Genomic DNA, 23,729 nt, shown 5'->3' with positions numbered 1-23,729 from the left:
GGTGCATGATACCGGATAGCCAGGAACACAGAGAGGGATGGGCAGGAAACTACACGTTACAGGGTGGAGAGTGGCAGGTGAGGTTTGGAGAGGGTCTGTGAGCTGAAATACCTGCAACACCTACCCTCAGTCCTAACTTTAATAACACTTATCCAGAATTTAAGCGGAGATTCAAAGCTACTCCTAGGGAACAGGGCAGGGTTCTTAAGCAGTGCACTAATTCATTTCGCTCAACAAATATTTATTGAGCACCTGCTATGTGCCAGACCACAATTCTAAGTGGGCAGATGGGATGAGGGCAGCAAGTATCAACACTAACCTGGGTTCTGCCCTCTTGGAGTTTACAATCCAGGAAACAGCAAACAAATAGTCACACAAACTTGTCAACTGTATCTCAGTTAAGCTGGAAAAAACCCAAATAAATATATATTCATCAACTATAGTAAAACTATGAAGGGAAAGTACAATGTGCTATGAGAGAAAAGCAGGGAAACCTAGTTTAAATTGCAGAGTCATTTTTTTTTGGCTGCGTTGGGTCTTCGCTGCTGCACGTGGGCTTTCTCTAGTTGTAGCGAGTAGGGGCTACTCTTCCTTGAGGTGTGTGGGCTTCTCATTGCGGGGGCTTCTCTTGTTGTGGAGCACGGGCTCTAGGTGCGCGGGCTTCAGTAGTCATGGCATGCGGGCTCAGTAGTTGTAGCACACAGGCTTAGTTGCTCCGAGACATGTGGACCAGGGATCAAACCCGTGTCCCCTGCATTGGCAGGCAGATTCTTAACCACTGTGCCACCAGGGAAGTACCAGGGAAGACATCTTAAGTGATGTTTGACTGACAAAAATGAGTAGGAGTTAATCAGATGAGCAATGGGGAAGAGGAGAGCAATGCAAAATCCCAAGGTAGGAATGGGCTTTTCCTAGAGGGACTGAAAGATGGGAGGCGAATGGTACTGATAAAGCTGGAGAAATAAGTCAAATGGCATTCTTTGTAGGCCAAAGGTAAAGAGATTTGTAGTCCAAACGTAATGAGATTTTTTCTTTTTTTTAGATTTTTATTCTTAAGGGTAATTAGAAATCACTGAAGTATTAGAGCAGGAGAGTGTCATTCAATTTATATATATATATATATATATATATATATATATATATATATATATATATATATATATAGGCCACACTGCACAGCTTGTGTGATCTTAGTTCCCAACCAGGGATCGAACCCGAGGCCCTGGCAGTGGGAGCGCCAAGTCCTAACCACTGGACTGCCAGGAATTCCCCAATTTATATTTTAAAATGTTCACTCTGGCTACTCCAAGGAGAATGGATTGAAGGAGAGCAAGAGCAGAATTAGAGAGACAGTTGGGAGGCTACTCTCATCGTTCAAGTGAGAGATGATGGGGGCTTGGCCAGGATGGTGGTGGTGGTAGTGGAGATGGAAAGAGGCGGACACATTTAAGACAGCTTTTGAGGGCAGAATCTCAGGACTTAGTGCTAGACTGTATGTGGAGGAAGGAGGAATAAGGGGGAGGGAGATCTTAAGGATGACTCCCAGGCTTGAATAATTGTGTGGATAGAGTCATTATTTTGTGTTGGGGAGAGATTTAGATTTCAGTTCTGAACACGGCAAACCTGAAATGCCTTTGAGACATTCAAGTGGAGCTGTCAAGTAGGCAGTTGGAAATACAAGCCTTGAGCCCAGAGGAGAGTCTGGGTTGGAGATATACTCTTGGGAGTCATGGGTATACATATGTATTTAAAGCTATGATATTGGATGAGATCACCAGGGAAGAAGTGTACAGAGAGCCTTAGGACCAAGGACAGGGATGGCAGTACTTAGAAGCTGCAGTGATTAGAAGGTGCCAGCCAAGACATCTGACAAAGAGGTGTCAGAGAGGTGAGAAGAAAATAAAGAGGGGCTTCCCTGGTGGCGCAGTGGTTGAGAATCTGCCTGCCAATGCAGGGGACACGGGTTCGAGCCCTGGTCTGGGAGGATCCCACATGCCCCGGAGCGACTAGGCCCGTGAGCCACAACTACTGAGCCTGCGCGTCTGGAGCCTGTGCTCCGCAACGGGAGAGGCTGCGATAGTGAGAGGTCCGCGCACCACGATGAAGAGTGGCCCTCGCTTGCCACAACTAGAGAAAGCCCTCGCACAGAAACGAAGGCCCAACACAGCAAAAATAAATTAATTAGTTAATAAACTCCTACCCCCAACATCTTAAAAATAATAATAAATAAATAAATAAAGGGTGGTGTCTTAGAAGCTAGGAAGAAGGAAGTGGTAAACTGCTGAAAAAGGGAGTGATAAACCATTGAAAATAACTGAAAGGGCAAGCAAGATGAGAATTTAAAAGAACCCATTTAATTTAGCAACAGAGAAGTCATTGGTGTGTACAAAATCCTGCAGTGAATAAACTCATGCATATGTTTTCTCATACACACACAAAAGTCACTGTTGAGTATCAGAAGAGGAATTCTGGTGGAGAGGCTGGAGTGGAAGCCACACTGGAACAAATTGAAGAGTAAATGAGAGACGAGGAAGCAGAGATGGCAGATGCAGAAGAGTTTGTCTGTGAATGGAGTTAGAACAATTGGGCAATAACTGAAGGTGGGTTGTGGGGGTCAAGGAAGGGTTTTCTTGAAGATGTAGATAATAGTGGGTACATGTGCCTATGGGAGTGAGCCAGCTGAGAGGAAGAAAAGGACGCTTCAGAAGGGAGATGGGATGATCAAAAGAGCAAAGTCATAGAGAAAGAGGCAAGGGAGATGGTACCTAGGTAGCATTTTCAAACTCCTTTGTGCATGTACCCTCACAAAGAATATATTTTTAAAATGCACCCTCTTCATTTTTAGTTGATGCCTAAATTATTTCATAATTTTAAATAGTTGTAAAGGACCTATTTTCTGCTTGTTGTATATTGTGTATGCTCTTTATTCATTTCTAAACTTTTTTTTTTTCTCTTGGTGTTTCATTTTGGATAATATCTATTGCTATGTCTTCAAGTCCACTAATCCTTTTTTTTTCCCTAAAACGTCTAAACCGTTGATTCCATCCAGGGATTTTTCTTTTTTTTAATCAGACATTTTAGTTTTCATCTCTACAAATTCAATTTGGGTATTTAAAATATATATATATATATTTTTTTTCTAAGTCTCTACTTAGCTATGTGAACATATGGAATACAGTTATAATAATGTTTGTATGTTCTTGGCTTTGCTCTCTCAAGGACTTCCTCAAGCAGAGCATTCTCAAGTAGTCCTTTTATTTGTTTTTCAGAAAATACTGCAGAGGGAGATGCCAGAGTAGGAGTCAGAATGAAGGAAGGGTCAACTGGGAAAGCGGAGGTTGGGGAGGCGAACTTGCAGACCTAAGGCTCCTTCTTAGGCTGATGAATATGAGGAGAGGAAAATTATGAAGAAGGAAGCCTTGAAACTGATTCCCTTAAAACTATCTGTGCCCACCTACCTTCTAGAAAGTGTTCATGTCTCTGTGGGAATGCAAGCCCTAGTTGAAGGCCTCTCATGCAAAGTGTGTGAAGCCATTGCTGGGGCCATTACTGCTTCTTTCTTTGTAACAGAAGGGATGGGTTGAGAAGCCAGTAGGAGCACGGTAGGTGAGTTGGGGACTTGGTGCCTTGAAGGTGAGCACATTTCACTCTGATGCCTCCAGGTTTCCTCATGAATAATGAGTTTTTTGTCTACTGAAAGTCGGGGTGCAGGGAGGTGAAGGGCATCTGATGTCTGAAGCAGGTAGAGAAAGTATGAAATGATCATTGCAAAGAATGGAAACTAGTAACTGGAATGGAAGTAGCTAGGCAGGGCGAAGACTGCAGGTGAGGTTGGAGGTCATGGATTCAAATCTACGTCAGTCTGCCCAGCTGAGTGATATTCGTTAGCAATCTTGAAGCTCTTGTTTGATGTCTGTGAACTTGGTAAAATGTTGATCTTTTCCCTATGTTAAGGTCTAACATGAATAACCACACAGAGGCCTCATGATAACAAGTTTATCAAGGTCCTTCCCGGGCTCTTCAGTGCAAGGTGGCTTGGGACAGCCAGCCATTTACACAGCACACAGTGGCTTTCTTTTGTTTCTCATCTTCCCAGTGAATTGAGTTACAGCTTCTTCTCTTAAGCATAAACACCACTACACCTTGAGTTACTGTTGTCCCTGTGAACAAGGGTGAGGTTAGAAAGTGTAAGGAATGTCTGTTTTTCCCACCCCCAAGCAAATCTTTTTTTTTTTTTTCAAGCAAATCTTGATGCATGGCATGGGTGCCAGAGAGCTTGTCATTGCCCACGTGTATTATCAAAGGCCAAGATAAGGCCACCATGGAAGAAAAGATCAGAAACTCTCCAATATGTCCTCTTTCCTGGTACCCCTCCCCCACCTCCCTGTCTTGTCATGCACTGGGAGAAGAAGGAGTTAGTTGGAGGAGCTGAGGGCATTTGGCTTATAAATCTCCTGTGAGATGTCTCTTTCAGAATCAGGCTCAAGCTGAGATATTGCCTAAATATCATGGTATGGGATGTGCCTGTAAAATCTAAGATTCTGCCGGTCAATTCAATCTCTAACATTGTCACCAGAGTGCCTCAGCCATGGAAAGATGGGTTTCCCCATAGTGACAAACTATTCCAAGTTACATTCTTAAAATATACGGTACACATACTCATGCTCTGGGTGTGAGTTCAAGGACCTGTGGCACAAATAGGAGAAATGACCTCAAGTCCCAAATGAGTGTTCATGCAGTGTCTCAGTGTTAAGAAAGCATTTCTTGAATGTTCCAGAGCCATCGTGAATGCTTTGACTGGTTTTCCCTTGCCTCACAGCATGCATCTAAGCCTCTCCCCACATGTGTCCAGGACCATACACTCACTGTAACCACCCATAATGATAATAATAGATCTGCTGAAACTCAAAGGAAATAGAAAGTGCTTCAAATCCCGCTTTCCGAAGTTGGGGCTAGAGAGGCGGGCGGGATTACCCACTGCTGTGGGAAGCCTGCTGTTCGTTCGGGCCACTCTGGGTGTGAGATGATGTTTTGGATTACCACTGGGTTCTTCCAGTCCTTTGGGCCCGCTGGTGTAAAGAACAAATCCAGTGGGTGTCTCGGCTGCTCTGACTCATCTGCCTTCCTGAAGGGTTGTGTGGCCACAGCCTGCCAGAAGGGGACCCTGCGGAGGGCCCTCAGTTGTGCCCAGATCCCTGATGCCCACCCCAGCCACCACTTCATGCTCTCTCGAACGTTTCACTGGTTGTGTTCAGGCCAGATTCCTGAAGCTCCAGTCCCAGACATCAACGTCTCCCCCTGCAAGACAAGAAAGAGGGCGCAGAGGAGCAGGTCCTTTTCGTCCAGGGCCCTGCTGCCTTCCTACAACATAGGGCAGAAGAGCCGCGGTGCGTCATTGAGAGACCACTAAGACGCTGGACTCGCTGTTGAGTCAAGGCCAGACTTCTGCTTGTGCTCAGTAAGTAGGGCTCACCTTGCCCTCCCTCTGGCTGATGGTCCCAGACGAGACCAGAGCTCTCTCAGCCTGGCTGTGTGATAACAGAAGGATATAGTCCATGGTGCAGAGAAGCCAGGCCAGAGAGGCTGAATTCTACTCGGACATGAAGAGAGAGAGGTCTCAGCGGACCTCCAGGGAGATGGTCCAAGTTAGTCCTAGTCACTGTCTCTCCTTCCTGGTGTCGGGAGTCAAATGGGTATCATTATCTTGCAAAGGAGCCGACATAACCGGTCATTTCTGCCCACGGTCTTCTGTCTCTTCCACAACGCCCATATTTTCATTGGGGTTCTGGCCTCACTTCTTATGGGTTACTCGGAGTGGGAGGTAGGGCTCAACAATATAGGAAAAAAAACCCAAACACCCCCTGATTTGCCTCCAGCTCTGCCACAGACTGTCTCTTTGGCCCTAGAAAAGTCCTTCCTCTCTGTGCTACTCATCCATAAAATGACCTGCATCAGTGGTTTCGCATCACATTCTTCAGAGCCACCAGGAGCTTGAGGGGTTCCCCAGGGTCCCCTGAGAGGCCCAGTAGAAAGGGAGGCTGACCTGGCTCTGTACTCCCCCACCCCCAGCACCCACCAGAGTGGCTGCTTTTCATCTGCTTTATATACTGTTTCCACACAAGGATTCTTTGAAGAAAGGATCCTGAGGCTCCAAAGTTTGAAAACTGCTGGAATAAATGATTGTTAAGGTCCCTTCCAGTTTGAGATACTTGGACTTCTAAAGCCCAGCTCAAGTCGTTCCTCCTCCAGGAAGCCTTCCTGGTTACCATTCCTGGGTACTTGAGCTCCAGCAATAGTCATGGTGACAGGCCTATGGCCCTCAGCATGTGCTGCATGCTACTATCAGTGACCCATCGATGCCCGCATGTGTGTGTGAGCTGTTTCCCCAGCTAGAGAGTGAGCTCCTTAGGGCAGATGTCTGATTTTCCCTCCTTGCCTCTGTCCCCGTGTAGTGCCATAGGCAGAGTTGGTGTTCAGTAAACTTGCTGAAGCTCCAGGTGTCGTGAGCTCTCATGTGGGATAATACCTTCCAGAGAGACCTTTGCTTTGGGGAGGGGGCAGTCAGCCTTTGGTCTGCTGAGTGCCCCTAGAGAGACCTGTCCTTAGGAAGCTGGGACCTTGACCTGCAAAACAGCTTCAGACTTACACACTCCTAAAGAGGGCAGCCCTGAGTTCCTGCCTTAATTGAACTCTTCTCAGCCTCTACTGCCCTCAGTGCGTCTCCTGGCAGGGACTCTCCACACATTGTGGCCACTGAAGAGGCCTCCTCCTCTTGACCCTGAACCTGGGAATCAGAACAGCCAGGATGCCTTATGGATGGTAGGCTTCTCAGCTGGAGCTGGAGGGAAGCACGAGGGAGATGGGGAGGAACTCCAGGCTTGCTCAGAACGTAGCTCTTTCTGGAGATGGAGGCCTAAAGCGAGGAAGGAGGGGAGTTTACCGAGAGGCATCTGCGAAGGCAGGTTGTTAGAGATTGTCAGAGACCAAAGATCAAGACAGCCACAGGCCAACGTCCCTGGGGCAGGGAGACAGGAGGAGAGTGGCAGTTGTGGTGGAATGAGTCAGGAAGCCTGTTCTGCCATTTACTATCTACGCGACTTTGTGTAAATCACTTAATCTTACCTAGTCTCAATGTCTTTACCTGTAAACTGGCGGCAAAAGGACCTGACCAACTGTAGGCTAACCCATACAGAAGTGGTGAGATTCCCAGGACACGATGGGTGTAGAAGTGTTCTGCAAACTAAAAGATGCAGGACGTAAAGGATTCTTATTGTTGTCAACAGGGGAGAGGACACTTCCATGTCAATGCAGCTCCCCATGAGGGACCGTCAGCAATTTAGGGGTGCTCAGAGGCCGACCATTCCTCCTCCTCCACTTCACTGCCAGCAGCCATCTCTGCCTGGTCTTGACAAATTCCTGGTCAGACTGAGGACTGTGAGGGACACAGGTAGTTAAGGACAGAGGGCCCAGCCCAATTCTGGCCCAGAGAGGATCCCCAAAGAGAAGGAAGTGTCCTGATAAAAAGCCTCTGAAAGGTGTGAGGTCCAGGAGGCTGCTGAGGCTTCCCAGGGCTCTTTTGGTTGGTGAGGTGCCCTGGCTGGGTCCCTTAGTCCCACTGACCTTCTTGTCACTTGGCATGGGGGCCAGGTCAGCCTCCCCTGATATACGGAGCTACGACTGTGGCCTTCCCCGTTCCAGAGGGTGGGTCCTGGTTGGCACTGTGGGGCAGACGAGCCCTTAGCAGGTCACTAGGAGAGCTTGGCGTTTCACTCCAAAGACCACCCCCCCGCACCCCCCACTGAATCCTCTAGATGTGGGGAGGAAGCAGAAGCCCCTACCAAGGCTGGATCATCTGGCAGGGTTCAAAATCCACAGCTGGAGAGTGAGACCCCTCCCCGCTGATGTGAGGAAACACCAACAGGCTCTAGCCTGCTGCTGCCCCTGCCTTGTCACCCCCGACAGGCTCTGGGCCCCAGTCCGGCCTCTCGGGGCCCCCCTCAGCTGCTGTAGCCTGAAGTGTGGGTGCTGGGCCTGCGCACCCAAACGTCTGGCAGATCCGGCTGGCTGTTGGGCAGCACCACAGGGCTGCCATCCCCTGGCCCGCCACGTCCCTTCCAGGATGAGCTGCTCTGGTGGGAGGCGGGCAGTGATGGGTCGTACACGGTCTCCCTCAGCGCCAGCCACAGCGTGTCCCGCTTCCCGTTCAGCTGGCCCCGCTCAGGTACTGTTTGCTCAGTTTCATCCAGGTCCTCTGGAGAGGCACCCACGGAATCTGGCACACGGGCACTGGGCTCAGAGGTGCTTAGGCAGGTCTCGTCAGAGACACTGAGCCCCTCCAGGGTGCTGGCTGAGGAGCAGAGGCACTCAGGAGGCTCTGCGACCTGGGGCTTGGGCTTGGGGGAGTGGGCTGGGGCTTCTGGTGATGCCTGCACAGGCTCAGGCTTCTGCCCTTGGGAGTCCTGCCTGGCCCGGGTTTTGGGGCTGGGGCCAGCCTGCTTATAGGGGGAGGAGGTCTGCAGGGCTGGGCACTGGCTGAAGAGCGCCTGGTGGTCCAGGAACACCTCCCTTGGGGAGGTAGGGGCTGGTGGGAGCCGGGAGCAGCAGGGGCCATCATGCAGCTGTAGATCCTCAGAGAGCACTGAGGGCCGGTGGGACAGCTTGCTGGTGGCTGTACTAGTGTCAAAGCTGGGACTCCGGCGTCGTGCCAGGGGCTGTAACTCGTACTGCTCTGGACAGGACCCAGGCGCCCCTCCCACTGGCCCTGGTCGTTGGCGGCCTGCCTTCTCCCCTCCAGGCTCCCCAGTTCCGGCGTCCCATGGCAGGTGGGCACAAGGCCAGAGGATTTGTCCACAGTTCTTCTCTGGTCCAAAGAAACAGCAGAGAGATTGGAAGAAGAAGCTGGCGAAGCCGCAGCTGACGCACTTCACCATCATGAGGACGATGCCCAGCTTGCGATAGAGCAACACCGAGGCAGGCAGCATGAGCACACCGGCTGCAAACAGGGCTGCAGCCCCCACCGCCGTGGCGCAGCTGGTCTGGCGCAGCGAGAAGGCCACGCGGCTCAGGCGGTCAGGGTGTGGGCACAGGTGATAGGAGATGCAGTAGTTGACGGTGAAGTCGACCGAGAGGCCCACAGAGGCAGAGAGAAAGAGGGCCTCAGCAGTGTTGAGCTGCCACTCGAGCAGAACCAGGAGCCCCACCGTGAGCAGCACGGTGCCTGCCACGGCTGCCACAGAGAACAGGCTAAGTGGAACATTCCAGGTGCCCAGCAGCAGTGTGGCAAAGGCCAGCGCCAGGGCCAGGCCCAGCACCACAGCAGGCTCGGTGCTCAGGCTGTGCTGCAGGCTGTACAGCTCCAGACGGCTGGTGAACCAACCCCGGCGCAGGCCGGGGGGTGCCCTGCCCAGCTCTGCTGCCAGCCAGTAGCTGACCTCAGTGTAGAAGTGGTGGGCCTGGCTGTAGTCTGGACTATACTGGAAGTTGGTCTGGAACTGCAGGACCAGGGCAGCCAGGCCGCCCTGGGTATTGAAGCGGGCTCCCAGGTCCCGGGTGCTCTCGGGGCCTTGCTCCAGAGCCATCATCTTGAGGCAGTGCAGGAAAAGCTGGGGGGCCCAGGGGAAGCCCGAGTGGCCACAGCAGAGGCCAGGCCCCAGGCGGGCGCAACCGGGGCTCTCCATCCAGCGCCGGAGGGCCTCCACGAAGCACAGCGTGGGCCAGCCCTCTGGCTGGGCCCCAAAGAAGCTCTGATTCCGAGCTCCCTGGCAGAGTGCCAGCAGCCAGCGCTGCGCCTCAGGACCGCTGGCCGAGAAGGCAGGGTCACTCACCAGAGAGCTGTTGCTGCGAGGGTCCAGGGGATCGCCAGTGTCCACCGGCAGGATGCCCCACACCAAAACCACAGGCATGTGGCCGCCCTCACCCTGAGGCAGCCGCTCGAACAGAAACTGCTGACGGTACTCAGCGTCGAAGCGTTCGAAGGGGTGGCTGGGCCGGAAGACCTGGCCGCGGGGCGGCGGCAGCGTGGGCAGCCGCAGGCGAGGGCTGACGCCGGCGATGTAGGCGCCCCCCGCCGCCAGCGCGGCGAACCAGCAGATCCAGATGTAGCGGAACTTGATGACGCCGCAGGGCAGAAGGCGCTGGAAGAGCAGGCGCGAGGTGCTGGCGGCCGCCCTCCTTAGCCCGCGGAGCCGCCGGTGCAGCGCCAGCGCCAGTCGCCGGGGCGCGCTGCCGCCCCACGGGCCGCGCGCCCGGGCCGCACAGCCGCGCGCTAGGTAGCGCTCGTGGAGCACCGCGGAGGAGGGCAGCCAGGCCAGCGTGAGCGCCAGGTGCGCCAGCACAGCCGTGCCCATGTAGAGCGCGAAGCAGCGGACGGCGGGGAGGCGGCTCAGGTAGCTGGCGTAGAAAGCCGCGCCCGTGGTGAGGCCCGAGACTAGCAGCAGGTAGCCGAAGTGGTGCATGGTGCGGCCCACGCGCTGCGCCAGCCCCCCGGAGGGCAGCTGGCTCTTGCTGAGGCGCCAGAGGTCGAAGAAGATGAGGGTGTGGTTGGCGCAGACGCTGCTCAGCAGGACAAGGGCCGCCAGATTGACGAAGGGGAAGTAGGCCATCCGGAAGGCCACTCGGTAAAGAAAAAAGGCAAGCAGCAGGGAGCCCAGCACCCCCAGTAGCACCATGAGTGTGAGGAAGAGGGAGCGCAGGTAGAGGGCGATGCTGAGGAAGATGGCGGCCAGGGCCAGCAAGGGGTACACCGTATCCTGGGCCAGGTAGTGCCTCAGCAGCTCCTGCTTGAGGCCCAGGTCCATGCCAGTGATGGATGTATAGTTGTCGGAGAGCCCCCAGGGCACGGCTAGGCGGTCCAGGTAGATGCCCATCATGGAGGCACCCTTCGGGGTGGGCAGGAAGAGCAGGCTGTACTTGAGGGAGGGCACCTGGTAGTCAGCCGTCTGGGGACTCAGAAAGTCCCTGTCCAGCAGGAAGTGCAGGAGTTGGTAGACAGCACTGCTCCGGGAGCACTTGGTGGGAACCTGGGCACAGCGCGGGGGCTTGTCCTTCCCGGGTCCCAGACAAGAGGGCACCAGGGCACCACGGTGATAGTAGAGGGCACAGGCCCGCAGCAGGGCCAGCGTGCGGGCTGTGTCGGCTTGAGTAGTGTCCAGGCAGGAGGAACGATTGGAGAGCACGGCCACATAGTTGCCCAGGGACCAACTGGGGCAGCACTCGTTGGCTGCTGTACGCTGGCACAGAGCCCCAAAGCTGGTATGGGAGCGGACCTATAGGACACACACAGCACGAGAGAGCTCAGGGGCAGTGCAGGGGCCCAGGTTTCCCCAGCGCTGTCCGAGGCCCTCTCACCTCCTTTCAGGCTGCAGGGCAGAGGCAGAGAGGTATCTTGACTGCCCAGCAAAACCTGACTGGTCAGGCCCAGGTTCCAGCAGCTACGTCTTGACTCTGTCAAAGAGGAGCCTCAGGAATGCGGCCCCAGGCCTCTGCCTGAGAGGTCTTGCCCTAAGGGCCCCAGCAGGTCACACACCCCAACTCTGCACTGCCTGAGACAGAAGTAGGAGTGGAAGTGGCAGCCACAGATGGAATGGGGCCAAGTGTCCAGGGAACTGGACAGGTGGGAAAAGTGGAGGCCAAAACATTCCAGGATCAGGGTCACTGCCAAACCCTAGCCCCCTATCTCTGTCCAGTGGTCTGCTTAAACCTTGTGAGGGATAGGGCTGTTTCTTTTTCAGACCTCATGCCTGTTTTTCTCTCCCACCCTGATGCTGACATTACAATAGCTGGTGTAGTTACAGAGAATGCTAGCCTGGGAATCAGAGGCCCTGTACTGCCATCAACTGGATGTATGGCGTTGGGCCTGAGATCATGGTGACAATAGTAACATTTATTGAGAGATCACTATTGTCAGTCATTATGCTATATTTTTTACAAATTCTACCTTGTTTCATTGTCACAACACCCCTATGAGGAAACTACCATTATTCCCATTTTATATATACAAAGACCGAGGCACCGAGAGGTTGAGAAATGTGTCTGAGGTCACACAGCCAAGGAGTATTAGAGCTGGCCTTGAATTCAGGCATCTGACCCCAGAGCACATGTTCTTTAAGCCTAGTGGTGTTCACACTGTTTTTAGTAGCGAAACTTTCTGCAGATGTTATAGCACATGGTTCTCCAGTTAGCATGACTGGATCTGCAGCGCTTGGGTTGATGGGGGCTGGGGGCCTTGGGCCGGGGCCTCCTCAACAGCTCTTGAGGCTCCTTTTCAGGACCTTTCGAAAATCCCCAGGCTCTGCAGGGTCTGTCTTCCAGCACCTGTATCTTGGCTCTTCTGGAAACAGCTGACTCTTCTCTCCCTGCCAACCCAGAACCTCTCAGCAGGGTTGCAGTAATTTTCTAAGCAGGGAATGCTCTCTCCTAGTCCAGGCTGGGAGTCCTGGCTCAGCTGTATTTCCTTATGCTCAGGTCCCTGGTGTCCCTGGTTCCCCCACCCAGCCCCTGGCACCTCCCTAGCCAGCTCACCTGATCCTGTTCCATGCGACACATGGAATGGATGGCGTGCAGGTTCCACAGGCTGCCCGCTGAGGTGGACATGAACACCAGCTGTGCATAGCTCTTCTCTGCAACACACCGCCCACAGCTCACCCTTTGGCCCCAGGTCCTGGGCCCACCAAAGGGAAGATGCTTACCCAGGGCCATATGAGGTTTAGATTCCCAGGAGCCTGAAACCTGTGCCTGCCTGCCTGATCCTGGGCCTGCATCCCTCCCCTGTGGCACACCCCCATCCAGCTTGCCCCTACCTGGCTGGAGCACCTGAGACCTGCCTCATCCTCCCAGCTCTAACTCAACTTCCTTGGCTTGAATGTGACTGGCCAGGCTCCTTCCCCTTCTGTTTGCCCAAATTTGTTCTCCTGGGCCCTCCTGTTCTCGTAGGTGGGGAGGGGGTAACCACCATTAAAGCCAGGAACTGGCCAGGCTGCAGCTTACCAGGGGGGCCACAGAAGAAGCTCTCCTGCCCTCTGGCCTCCAGGGGCTCCACCATCCTCCGAGGCCGGACCATGCCCTCCTGGGCACTGCTCCAGGGTGTGGGGCTCAGAGTGGTATGGGGGTTTGAGCTGAGGCAGAGAGAAAATCTATGCCAGGCCCTCTGACCTGCCTTCGGCCGCTCTCTGGAGGCCTCGTTCTTTCCCCGGTTCCCCCCAGCAGTGGAAAGATGGGAACCCATTACCTGTTCAGCTCAAGGTCTGGAGAAAGGGAAAGCAGCTTCTTGGGGCCTGTGAGGGACTGCAGTGCTCTCCAGACCACTAGCTTGCGCCCAATGTCCGTGTCCCGAGGCTCAAAGCCCTGCAGGGAGGAGGGCAGAGAAGATCAGGCCGGCAGGAGGGGGAGTTCTCCTTCTCCCTTCTCGGCTCTGCCCCTTTGGGTCCCTGGAGCAGGGAAGGCTGGCCCGCCTGCCTGGATTGTTGGACACGAGGATCACCTCTATACCATCTCCCAGCTCTCTCTGGAGAGCCCATTGCTGCCTCCCCACTCCCAGCTGCGCCACTCCCATTTTCTGCCCCAGACTGAGCTGAGGTGGCCAGGCCTGGGGGCCCATCCCTCCCCTTGGTCCCTCACCAGTAAGGGCTTGGAGAAATCGGGTAGCTGGCCTCCCAGCAGTCCAGCCAGGGTGCAGAGGAGGATGACAGCCAGACACAGCAGCAGCACGGCCACTGGCCACTCAGCAATCAGCTGGGAATAGCTGGGAAAGAGGAAGAGATCCCACATGAATTAGCATTGGGTGTGATAGCAGGGAATGCGGGGGCTTAGAAGCCACCAACAAGGGATGGTGGGGCTAAACTGGGGACTGGCCTGGTGACCCCTAGGGCTCCAGAGAAGGGCCAGGCCTACCTCTTTGGCATCTGGAAGGCCCGTACCTGCCTGTGGAAGAGAAGAAAAGACACTTGCTTGCTAGAGTCCTCTTGTAGGGTGGGAGGTTGGGATGGGGGTGGAGGATAGAGGAAGATGGCATCAACCCTTTTAGGCTTTCCCACTCCCAAGCTCCAACGCTTCCTTCATCTTCCATCCAGGCTGCCTCCTCCATCAGACGCAGGGGACATCCTGGGCTGCCTCCTAGTGATGGAGTCCAGAGTCCGGGGGGGGGGTGTCGACCCCACTTTTAAGCCCTGCCCCACCTTCCAGGGCAGCTGGCAGGCTGCTGGACCCCTCCTTACCTGACGCTGACCACATGGTGCTGCACAGATGCCGGCTTCCAGGCCCCATCATGCTGTGAGGGGGCTGGGGAAGGGCTGAGGCTGGAGCCATGGGAGCACAGCGCTGCCCGGTCCCCAAGCCCTGGAAGGGAGCTGCCCCCCCGGTATTCCTGTGGTGCCCGGGGATAGGTAAAGTGGGCAGGGGCCAAGGGGCTGGATGGGCCCACAGGATGAAGAGTGGAAGTTCCTGGTGGGGGTCCCGAAGAACTGGAAGGGTCCTCAAGGGGGCAGCTGTGGAGGGCGCCGCTTCTCTCTGGGCTTGCCTCAGGGGCCACAGCCTTGCTCTGGGACCTGGGGAGAGAGGAGACAGGGAAAAAGGGGGTGGGAGACAGCGGTGGTCCACACCGTGTAGCAGCCTTGCTCAGTGAGCTGAGACGGACGGAGCTCAGGCTGTTCTATTCCTAGGCCTGGGGAGAGGCAAGGAGGGTGGAGGCTCTGGGTCTACACCCCCAGCCTACTTCTTGGGGTTCACTGTCTCATTCACTCATCTGCCCATGTACCTCAAAACACATATGATCTTATTTACTCCTTTAAAAACCATACCGGGGAAGTACTTTCTTTCTTTTATAGATTTGAAAACTGAGGTTCAGTGAGCCCTGAAGAGCTGGACCTTGAACCCAGTTCTGACTTGCAGACCTGTGCTCTTTCTGCTGTAGTTGTCTCTTCATCCTCTTGTCAGACGTTTATTGAGCACCTGCTGCACTTTTGTTCCCACCTTAGAGCCTTTGAGCTTTCTTTGCCCTCTGCTTGGGATGTTCCTCCCCAGATAATTGCACGGCTCACACCATTACCTTCTTAGAGAAGCCCTCCCTGACTACCCTCTCTAAATAATCATCCACCAACTCCTATCCCCCTACCTACTCTATATTTCTTCCTAGCATTTTCCACAACTGGACGTTGTATTATATATTGTCATGTTTACTGCCTGTCTCTCCTATGGAACGTGAGCTCCGGGAGAGCAGGGCCTCGTGCATTTGTTCATGTGTCCCCAGTGCCTTGAGCAGCACCTTGCACACCGAAGGTGCCCCAGGGATGTTTGCTGAGTGAAGGCTGAGTGCTGGACGGGCTGCTAATAGTGATGCCAGGATGAATAAAGCCCAGTCCTTGTCCTCCAGGCACTCATGGTAGGTGGGCGATGTGCAGGGGCCACCATGTTGAGTGTTGTGAGAGGGGAAGTCACACAGGACTGAAGGCGCCCAGAGGAGGGCCCAACTTTGACAGGGGTGGGGGGGTCAGGGAAAGCTTTGCAGAGGCAACCACTTCCTTTTCACCAAGCCTGGGCCTTGGGGCAGGAGGTTTGCTCTGCAACAGTGTACACAGTTGGGAGAGGGAGTTGGGACCCCCAAGGAGCTTGCCAGGGAGGAGTCAGCAATAGATTCCTCTTTCCAAATTATGCATGAGGGCAGCACTCTGTGCATGGACCCAGCCCCACTCCTTGGGTGCAGGCAGAGGTGGAGTCCCACCCCAGGGGCAGGATTGCCAGACCTGGGGTAGGAGAAGATGGCCACAGAACAGAGTGCCTGAGGGCCATGGCGGGTTCCCAAGCGGTTCTGGGCCCTCCAGCGAGTCTCCTTTCTTCCATCCGCCTGCTACAACTTGCATAGCTCCCATGGGAGAGCCAGGTCTATGCCGAGCAAACCCTGGCTTCCAGTCTTGCCTGCTGCACTGCTGAAGGGGCCGTGGGCCAGAGTCCTGGCTGTGGTGGCACATGGACATTGCCCACAGAGGCTGGGTTCTGCCCAGAGACCAAGTAGAGGACCTGGAAAGAATAGGCAAGCTCCTCCTCTTCCTCCCAGAAGGCTGGATGGCAGACAGTCAGGGGGTGGGGTATAATTCTCATGCTTGGACTAAAATAGGGGAGCAGTGGAGGTGGGGTCCTGGCTCCATCATCCTTTAACTCTGGGGTCTTGGGAAAGACACACAATTCTTGGAGCATTGGCGTCCTTGTCTGCTGAGTGAGGGTACGATGATAACGCCTCCCTCTCAGGTTTAGAATGGGCATTAACTGAGGTAACACATGTGAGGTGCCTGGCGTGGAGCCTGGCATGTGGAAGACATTTACTTTCCTGCCTCTTCCCACACTCAGTGCTGCAGGGAGTGTGCAGTTTAAGAAGTATATTTATATTTACAATTCGACCTCTTTAGGCACCTCAGATAATATATCTCCATTTGAGAACTTCTCACACCTTGAGAATCTCACTACATATATAATTATAAGTACTTTTCTTTTTGTTATCCAGAAGCAGCATCAGAATTTGTTTCATGATTTAAACCACTGATTTTTTTTTCTTACTAACTCAACACTTAGAAAAATAGGAATTTGACTAAACTTGTTCTCAAGCAAGACCTCAGAATACCCCATAAAGTTAATGACACAGCAACCAGTGTCCTTGCAGATAAAATAGCTTATGGGCCCATCACCATGGGCCAAAGGGAAGCTGGAAAAATGACCGGGGTTCATGTGTATAAGTGTGGACATCTACTTCTTTAAGATTTTTATTCTGCAGGTCTTTTTTGAGCACCTGCCACATGCTGGGCACTGTGCTTGGCCTGGGTTGGATCCTGAAGGCATGAAGGTGACCCATTAGTCTTGGTCTCCCTCTTTAGAGCAGGGCCTGCTTTCCGCAGTCAGGAGGGTGGGGCAGCCAGGGTGCCTATTTCAGCTGCGCATGGTCTTAGAGCACTCACTGAGCTTTGGGCTTATCCTAGGAGCCAGGCCCCCACTTGGAGTGTCAGTTTCTTTTTCATTAAGGGAAGCCAGCACTCCAGGCCGTGCTGGCAGAGAACAGGAACTCCAGTTGTCCTTAACCAGTCTACCAAATCTCATAAGCCACCCCCTTCCTTAGCAGGCTCCTGTTCAAGGGGGATTCCAGCATCCACCATTGGTTTGCTTCTACTGGGGTGTCCCTGGCCCCAGCCCCTTCCTCTCAATCCCTTCTATCCCTCTCCAGGGACCTAGGATCAGCTGCTCCCAAATCTCACCCTTCATGACCGTGCCCATCATTGTGAATGTGGCAGAATTTGAAACTTTCCACATTCCGACTGCTGTAGAACCGGGAGTTTGTCTTGACCCTCCCAAGGAGAAGAGGCAAACTGTTCTCAGAATAAAAGCTTTCTCCTGCCAGCCGCTGCTGCCCTCTATTTTCGGAAGACCTAGTAATAGTTAAGCACCCCTCGCCTTGCCTCCCCGGGGGGCTTTCATTCTCACCCTCTCAGTTCCATGGCTCTGACTAGGATGAGCGATTTCCTGGGCCACCTGCCTGGGCCCACTGGTCTGTAAGCTAAGTGATTGAGGCAGGCAGGTAGGTTAATGGAAAGTGATGACACAGGCCTCACTCATGGGCAAAGTCACAGCAGTCAGGGCCTGGCTAATAGTGCCCCAGACACCTCTCTTGGGAGCCCCGTGAGCGGAAAATGTACATGTGTATTAACCATGCCCCCAAGTCCACAGACACGTAGCCATATGGACATCCATGTGACCCTGCGGAGTGGCCAGGACAGATGAGGGAGCAATTCACGCCACTAGGAAAATAAAAAGGTAATTTTAAAAACACAAAGAATGGGGCTTCCCTGGTGGCGCAGTGGTTGAGAGTCCTCCTGCCGATGCAGGGGACATGGGTTCGTGCCCCGGCCTGGGAGGATCCCACATGCTGCGGAGCGCCTGGGCCCGTGAGCCATGGCCGCTGAGCCTGTGCGTCCAGAGCCTGTGCTCTGCAAGGGGAGAGGCCACAACAGTGAGAGGCCCGCGTATCCCAAAAATAAAAACAAAAATAAAACACCACAAAGAATGAACTATTTCAAATTGCCCTGTTGTCAATGCATTAGTAAAGGTGTGTGTGTGTGTGTGTGTGTGTGTGTGTGTGTGTGTGTGTGTGTGTGTGTGTGTGTGTGTGTGTGTGTGTGTGTGTGTGTGCGCGCGCGCGCGCGCGCGCGCGCGCACGCGCGTACGTGCTATCTTATTCACTCCCCAGAGTGCTACTTAGTTCAGCCGGAATGTATTTTTGTTTCTTGGATTGAAATGAATCCCTTTGCCTGATTTGTCCAGGGTCTCTGGGGAAGTGCAGAGAGGGGCCAGAGGTCTCAGGGAGTTGCTAGAAGAGAGCAAGTGATTCCTGTGCCCAAGTATGACCCACACGTGCAGGGGAAGTGAGCAGACCAGACAGGGCTGATCCTTGGCAAAATATCCAAGGTAGCAAATGACTCTCCACTCCCTTCTAGGGATGCTCCTGGCCCCTGCCCTGTCCTGTCACTGTCTCTGCCTTGTCCATACTTGGCTTTTTGGTCAAGCCATAGTTCCAGGCAGCCCCCTGGTCCAGGGAACACATTAATCCTGTGTACCATCCTGTTGAAGAAAGTTCTGTGGCTTTCAGACTGAAACGTGGCTAAATCTACCCAGGCTGATGTGTCAACATAGTGGGAAGAAAACATTTCCCTCCACTTGTGGGGTCTCCTCTTCACTCAGGTACAGAATGCACATTTTAACTGGGGCAGTCTGAAGACAATGTGTCCACCTCTGCTTTTGCCCCCAAAGAATGCTTCCTATTTCAGTCCAGGCAGGAGAGAGAGGCGGTGTCATGTCAGGTGAGGGATTCTGGGGGCGGCAGACCAGGCAGGGCACAGAAATTGCACCATATTGCTACCTGGCTGGGCTGTTCCCTCACACATATGGTGGAGGAAGGGAAAGGAGAGGCACCAAGATCTGGGCCCGCAGCGGGAAGATGTTCCTTCCGTCCCGCCAGCCTGGTGCTCCTTCAGGGACGGTACTGACCGCAGCCTGAGCCTCAGAGCCTGCCCACGCAGCGCCTCAGAAGAGTGCAGGTGGCTGCCACACGTGGGGACTCGAGCCTACACGTGCGCAGCTGGCCATGTGGGGCAGACTGGAGACAGACGGTGATGGACAAAGACAGATCCTACCTAGCTTGGAGACCGGGTGTCTGCCCTCCCCCCAGGACACACCTTGGCGAGTCTCCCGTCTACAGTACACGTGCACCCTCGACCACATTGACTCGCTGGAACCCGGACTGAGGCTGCTGCAGGCTTGGGGCTTACAGAGAAGACGCGGGGGCAGGGCCTACAGGGAGGGGCTCTGGAGGCCGGAGGGGCTGGGGATACCGGGGCCTTAGAGGAAAGGTAGGAACAGTGGGTGGGGCAGGTCCTGGGGGCGGTGAGGGCTAAGCGGGCTGACAGTAGGGGGTATCGGGAGAGAGAAAATTGACCCGGCAGAATGAGGGCGTGGCCAGGGGGCAGGGAGTCTGGAGGCCCCAGAGGGGCTCTAGATGGGGCTGGGGACTGAATGGGACGACATATGGCGGCTACTGGGGATACCTGGGGCGGGGATTCTGGGAAGGTCTGCGAGCTGGGTCTGCGGAGCAGTCCGCCCCTACCTGTCCGGGGACCTGCCGTCTGGAGCCAAAGGCTCCCCCTCGGGCCGCTGCTCCCCTTCCAGACCCGGGCCGGGAGCCGGATCGTTGCTGCCGCTGCCGCTACCGCCGTCCATGCCCGTGGGCGGCGCCGCTGTCCGGGCGCTGGTGCTGAAGTAGTGGCGGCGGCGGCGGCGGCGGCGGCGGCGGCGGCGGCGGCGGCGGCGGCGGCGGCGGCGGCGGCGGCGGCGGCGGCGGCGGCGGCGGCGGCGGCGGCAGGGGGCGGCTCCTGCGCACGCGTCGACGCCAAGCGGGTCGATCGCTGGGCGGGGCCGATGAGGAGCCCAGCCAATGGGCGCGGCACCGGGGGGCGGGGACAGGGGCTTCCCGCCGCGCCGCTGCCCGAAGGCTCGCTGTCTTTAAGACCCCCGGGCTGGAGTTGTGGGCCCGTCTACTCAGGCCAGGTCTGAGAGCTGCTGTTAGGAGTCTGTGCAGTAGTTCGCACATCGGCCTTTCCTGGGGGGCATCCGTCTTCCCGTGAGGGACCAGGAAACGCGACCCCAGGCACCGTGTAAAGAGCCTCATAACTTGTAACACAGACTCTTCCAGCCCCAAAGAGGGAGCAGCTCCATGCCGGCACTTCACTGCTCCGGACGCTGAGGGGTTGAGAGGTTGGGCTACTTTTAGACTCACATTTGTCTCGGCTCCGCTCAGCGTCCCCCCTTTCCTTCCCAGTAAGGCTAGGCACCTGCTCAAGTTGGGTCTTCACGTTGGTCTGGACCTGGTTCTGCGCCCCTCAGTTGTGGAGCCTGGATTCTGTTATTCAAGTGCAGAGTATGGCCGGGGAGAGGGACAAGAGAGACACTCAGAGAAGCCCCAACTCTCTCTTATAACCACCCCACTTTAGCCTGGAAGGTACCCAGTAGCCACTCATTCCAGGACGCTTGCTGCTTCCCCTGTTAGGGAATGGCTGTGAGAGAGGGGCGGTGTGATGGGCGGTGGAGAGGCCGGGCTAGAGGGCTGTTACCATAGCTCTAGAACAGATACGGGCCCTGTGAGAAGCCTGGGAGTTGGGGAGCGGAGAGGATCCCAGACGTGGAACTTGGATGGGCAGAAGAGGTTTTACAGTAAGCAGACTCTGTGTGTGTGGTAGGTGCCTTGGCTGAAGCATGCGGCTGGGGGGAGAGTCAGAACCCAGGAGTGATTGGACTATGGGTATCCCTAAATTGTGTGCAAACCGTGTGCAAGGCATAGACCAGTAGGCATGAGGGTGGGAGAGTCTAGAGGTGTAGAAGTGGTGGCCCTGCCCTGAGTAGCTTAGTTTGGTGAGAGAGATAAAAAGCCAGCCCGTTAATTGATGCCAGCTGGGTAGGGTGTGGTTGGGCCCATGTGATGGTCGATAGGAGCTGCAGAGGAGGGGGCAGTGTGCAAAGACAGAGAGGACCTCACTCATCCTAATGGGCTTTAGGGAAGCCTTCATGTTGATGGTGGAGCTTCAGCTGGCTTGGAAGGAAGGCATTCCTGACCTGGGGGTGAGGTGGAGGTGGTGGTGGGGAAACTGTGCAAAGTTTAAGAGGCTGGAAATTTCTATGTGTTTTCAGGGGATAGTGAGAAATAACATCTGGAGAGTTAGGGATCCACTGAAGGCTTCTGACCTGTAGGGTGAGGCATGTAAGATGGAACCTTGGAAGGCCCACCAGGTCTGGGTATATATGATGGGATGGATGTGATGAGACCATACTTGAGATTGAGACCCTTTGATGGGGGGTGGGGCAGAAGTGAAAACAAAAGGAGGGGTGACCTTATTCAACCGTATGCTATGGACACTACTGAGAATGCCTGACTGGGTGCCGATTTTCACAACTAGGGAACTCAGAGACCACTGGGCCCCCTGAGTGCCAGTTTGGATGTGAAGGAAGATAGGCTCTTTTAAGGTAGAACATGGCCTCCAGGAGGCTGTTTATTAGATCCAGAAGATTCTGGTTCAGGCCCCACGCCAGGTCATGCTCTCCATTCTTATGTCCTGTTTCTTCTGCTTCCTCAGTGATGTGGGCCAGTGGGGTGCCCACAGGGCCCTGGGGGGTGGCCCCGCATAGGACAGTGCCCTGGTTCAGGGTGGGAACCTGGAGGATGGTTGCCATGCCAGGGGGTGCCCACCACCATGGCAGTGCCCAGGGCCAGGGCCGTGACCATGCCCGCCACCATGGCAGGGCCCCTGTGGAAAGCCGGATGAACAATATTAGAGTCAGAGGTCAGTGCCAATCTTACCTGCAGTCAACTATCCCTCTCCCTTCCCCTTCCCCCTCTCCAGCCCCTACTCTAGGGGACTCAGGATTCCTGGGCACTAGCAGGGGCTCATTGTGGAGGTCGGGAGACAGGGATAGCAAGTGACTGCTCCTAGCCCTGGGCCTTTTGCCTTGATGAAACCAGAGCACAGAGCAGACACAAGGGGAGGAACCTAGATCCATTGGGTTACATTCCTTTAGCTGAGATATGACTCCCAGTCTCTAGACCTCAGTTTATTTTATCTGCAATGAAGAAGCAGAATTATCTCATCTTCTCTCTTCCCTCACCCAGGAACCCATGCAGAGTGATTAGAGGTTTTGCCATGCTGACTACTTAGAAGTGAACGTGGGGCTGGGGGAGGCTACAGAGGAACACGGTGAGGGCCAGGGGCAAGGAGGAGACAGGAGGCAGGGTGAGGGGAGATGCGGGAGCCAAGGAGAAGGAGAGGCAGCTGGAGGGTGGGAGGAGACAAAGGTAGGAGGTGACAAGGTAAGGATGTGCGTGTCCTCTCTGTAGGTAGTGTGTGCAGGTACAAGGCTATGTGCTGCGTTTACATACACATAGCTATGTCTGTATACATGTGCATGGGTGGGCGCCTATACATGCCTGCTGTGTGCACAGATACATGTGTATGGGTGCATGTGCCTGGTTGAGTGTATGTGACAGTGGGAGTACATGTGAGCCCATGCCTGTCCCTGAGGAGGTGGCAGACTCAAGAAACCAGGAAGAACAGAAAGTAAAATCAAGGCTTTATCGCCTAAGCCAGAAGAGTCCTGGGAAAAGTGGTTTAACCTTCTGTCATGGCTGGAACCACTCCTGAGGCCCCAAGGCCAGAGAAGTCTCTTTGCCTCTTGCCACAGGCCTAGGGAAGAGTGGAGACGCTACCTTGCTTTTCTGGTGCTGGGCACAGGGGACCTGGGGCCCCGGGGGAGCAGGGCTGGGGCCCTACTCTGGGGGGTGGATAACTCCCCAGTCTGCTCCTGCTGCCTAGGGCCTGAAAACGGCTTATAACCAGTGGGGAAGAGGCAGGCTCCATGGTTAGGGGACTTTCCTGTGACCAAGTTAGGGCTGCCGCTGCCCCATCCAGGCTCAGTAATGCCTGGAAACTGCCACTTCCCACCCTGCTTGCCTCTTCTGTGACTCTTTTTGTGGTGGGGCCAGTTCCGGGCCTAGGAGCTGGGTCTGCTGGTGGTAGCCAGTGGGGGCTGGGGGAGGGGGAAGCAGGGAGGAGGGCAGGCAGCCTCCCTTCTCTGGCAGAGGCAGGTCACTGGGGCCCTGCAGTGTGGTTGGGATTTGGGAGCAAGCCAGCTATCCAGGGAGGCTGTGAATAGCCAGGAATGCAGAGAAGCATGGAACAGGAGGGGAAGCAGCAGGAGAGAGGATGGGCTGCCGGGGCAGGGAGGGGATGTGAGAAAAGGAGAGAGACAGATGGGAAAACAGGAAAGGAGCAGAGGAGAAGGCTGACGCCTGTAGGGGGTGAACTTGCGCTGTGATGCCCTGCCCCGCCCCACCCATGGGGGCTGAGGCCTCCCTATTCTGCATCTGGGGGACATTGTGGTCGCTCCCTGAGGGTCTAGGAAGGGGCTGGAGGTCTGGGGGACGTGGCAGCGGGGAGGAAAAGGGGGAGACGGCTGGGGAACTTTCTATCCTTTGGACCTGTGGGAAAGGAAGGGAAAAGAAAGAAATAGCTTTGGTTATTTGGTTCTGCAGTAAGAATCCTGTCTTCCTCCTGGTGCTGATTTTGTGCCCACCTTCCACCCCCCTCCTCCAACAAGGCTCAAGAGCCAGCTGAGTTCTCCTGGGTGGGATGGGGCTAGTTAGGAAGTGTGGGTTC

General features: G+C 54.9%; 1 protein-coding gene across 1 annotated transcript; it reads right to left on the bottom strand.

Moving 5' to 3' along the window:
* Positions 1 to 7,997: 7,997 nt before the first annotated feature.
* DISP2 (dispatched RND transporter family member 2) lies at positions 7,998 to 19,809 on the bottom strand (the record flags this gene model as incomplete). The annotated part of the gene is made up of 8 exons (XM_082649171.1): positions 19,634 to 19,809; positions 14,211 to 14,540; positions 13,888 to 13,917; positions 13,615 to 13,738; positions 13,226 to 13,341; positions 12,985 to 13,112; positions 12,520 to 12,617; positions 7,998 to 11,264 (listed from the first exon to the last, which is right to left on the bottom strand). The coding sequence occupies exons 1-8, from the start codon at positions 19,744 to 19,746 to the stop codon at positions 7,998 to 8,000; spliced, it is 4,206 nt and encodes a 1,401-aa protein (XP_082505297.1). The 5' UTR covers positions 19,747 to 19,809.
* Positions 19,810 to 23,729: the final 3,920 nt, after the last annotated feature.

This window comes from Grampus griseus (assembly GCF_964374135.1).
Source record: "Grampus griseus genome assembly, chromosome: 2".
Taxonomy (NCBI): Eukaryota; Metazoa; Chordata; class Mammalia; order Artiodactyla; family Delphinidae; genus Grampus; species Grampus griseus.
The sequence above is the reverse complement of the archived record's forward strand: the minus strand, read 5'-3'. Positions and strand labels throughout refer to the sequence as shown.